The sequence below is a fragment of the Rhinichthys klamathensis genome, unplaced genomic scaffold (assembly GCF_029890125.1).
Source record: "Rhinichthys klamathensis goyatoka isolate OS25496 unplaced genomic scaffold, OSU_Roscu_1.1 h1tg000090l_1, whole genome shotgun sequence".
Lineage (NCBI taxonomy): Eukaryota > Metazoa > Chordata > Actinopteri > Cypriniformes > Leuciscidae > Rhinichthys > Rhinichthys klamathensis.
The window spans coordinates 4,530,552-4,532,960 of record NW_026606629.1 but is presented as its reverse complement, the minus strand read 5'-3'; the positions used below and the strand labels follow the sequence as shown (position 1 = coordinate 4,532,960).

The 2,409-nt window shown below is 39.6% G+C and overlaps 1 protein-coding gene across 1 annotated transcript; it reads left to right on the top strand.

Annotated features, from left to right (window-relative positions):
- Nucleotides 1-812: 812 nt before the first annotated feature.
- arl4cb (ADP-ribosylation factor-like 4Cb) lies at nt 813-2,186 on the top strand. Its single transcript, XM_056251916.1, has one exon. The coding sequence runs from the start codon at nt 1,198-1,200 to the stop codon at nt 1,774-1,776; it is 579 nt and encodes a 192-aa protein (XP_056107891.1). The 5' UTR covers nt 813-1,197; the 3' UTR covers nt 1,777-2,186.
- Nucleotides 2,187-2,409: the final 223 nt, after the last annotated feature.

Genomic DNA, 2,409 nt, shown 5'->3' with positions numbered 1-2,409 from the left:
TGAACTATTTTTGTTACTATAACTTATTTACTTAAATTGTATTACTGGCCAGTATAGGCTACACTCTTAAAAAATAAGGTTCTTTATTGGCATTGATGGTTCCATGAAGAAATGGAACCTTTCCATTTCACAAAAGGTTCTTTATAGAGGAAAAGGGATATTTAGATTAGGCTATTAAAATGTTTTTCCACAATAAGAAGAACATTGTTCTTTTAAAAACTTTTTACTAAAAGGTTCTTTGGGTAACCCAAAATTGTTCTTCTATGGCATCGCAGTGAAAAAACAACGTGGAAACTTTATTTTTCAGAGTGTTTCGAAATCACTAACTAGCCTATTATTCATTAGATATAGACGTAATTAATAATTAATGAGCGACCATTGAACTATTGAAAAATAATGTACATTTTGTGTGTGCATTGTTTTTAAATAATTCATTGACTATTAGCTTCATTTAAGCACACAATGTTTTACATGGCAAAATACATTTAGGTTGCAGATAGGTAACATCACACATTTTAAAATAATAGCTAATAAAAATAATAATAAAGCAAAAATTAGGCTTTCTTTATGTAGACTCAAATTGTCCATATAATGAGTTTTACTGTAAACAAAGAATTAGTGCAGGCTACTGGTTAAATAGCCTAGGTCATATCTAAAAGTCTAATATTTAATAGTGAAAAAGATAGTCATTAGTGGACTACCAAGTGTTTAAAAAAAATAATTGCTAGTAACAAAAACGTATAGCCTACTAGTTAGTTTAAAGGAATAAATGGCTTGCCATAAAAGGGGTTTGTTTTTCAGTTTCCAAATGCGGGCGGAGTTTCTCCAGTGTGAGGAGCAGCTGCTGCAGGGCCACTGCTGGCTTTCATTCATTATCATACATTCGCTTGTGTCCATCACCTCGTGAGCAGACACGTTCGTGTTATGTCTAAAACACATTTCTGATCACATTCATTCGTCGCTAATGTGACGACCACCGGGTCCGGGAGAGACTGAACACCGAGACGTCTGGAGGAATTTGAAACAGTTTGTGGTGGGAATGTTGATGTGAGCTGTTACTGCGGAGACTCTCCGCTCACAGAGGAGTGTTTACCGAGCACGAGATGACCACTCCATCACATCCAGTCTGAATTTGGTCGAATCGCTGGTGCCGAGGGGGTCTGCTTTGGTTTTACCCCTGCTAACGAGGAGATCAAAATGGGGAACAGTTTCTCCAATATATCCGCGTTTCAGTCCCTCCATATAGTGATGCTTGGCTTGGATTCCGCAGGGAAAACCACGGTCCTTTACAGACTGAAATTCAACGAGTTTGTCAACACTGTACCCACAATAGGATTCAACACGGAAAAGATCAAGCTTAGTAATGGCACGGCCAAAGGAATAAGCTGTCATTTTTGGGATGTTGGTGGGCAGGAGAAACTCCGGCCCTTGTGGAAATCTTACAGTAGGTGCACTGATGGCATTATTTATGTGGTGGACTCAGTAGACGTGGATCGGCTGGAGGAGGCCAAGACAGAGCTCCATAAAGTGACCAAATTTGCTGAAAACCAAGGAACACCGCTTTTAGTCATAGCTAATAAACAGGATCTGCCGAAATCTTTGTCTGTGGCTGACATAGAGAAGCAGCTCGCGCTCCAGGAGCTCACGCCTGCCACTACATACCACATCCAACCGGCCTGTGCCATCATCGGTGAGGGGCTTCACGAAGGCATGGACAAACTGTATGAAATGATAGTCAAACGACGAAAAAGCCTCAAACAGAAGAAGAAGCGATAACTCTCTTAGCCTGAACCTGCCTTTTTTCCATTGCTGATGGCCTGAGTCATTGGGTTTGCCATTACAACATTGCACTGTTGACATTCATCTGAATGGTTGGTTGTTCTCAAGCTGGATTTATGTTGCATGTGATTGTGATGGCGCAGGTGAACCAAAAAAATGGAAATTATTTGTTTAATATAAAAGGGCTGGTCCTGATTAAGCTGCCATTTATTTGCATAGCCTGGTCATCAGTTTGAAGGAGTTCTCTGAAGCACTGTGAAAACTGCTGTAACATTTCATGGAATGCTTGATATCTTATTTTGACTCTTATGGAAGAGAGTGAACTTCTAAGAACATTATCGAGAACTGTAGCTTCAAAATCCCAGAAGGAAATTGAGGTTTGAGGACCTTGTAATTCACAAAATTGCTGTAACTTCACAGAGCCTGCAGTGAGTATGAGACCTCATGAAGATACAGGAACTCTGAAGAACTCAAGTGATGGACAGGGCATTGCCTGCAACACGGTCCACCTCTAAGCACTTTTTTTCTTACCAAGATAGTGTACAACACTGTAGATCAGATATTAGACTGTCAGTGTGTTACAGAGTCAAAATGAAACCTGAAGTATTTTTCAATTAAAATGTGTTAAAG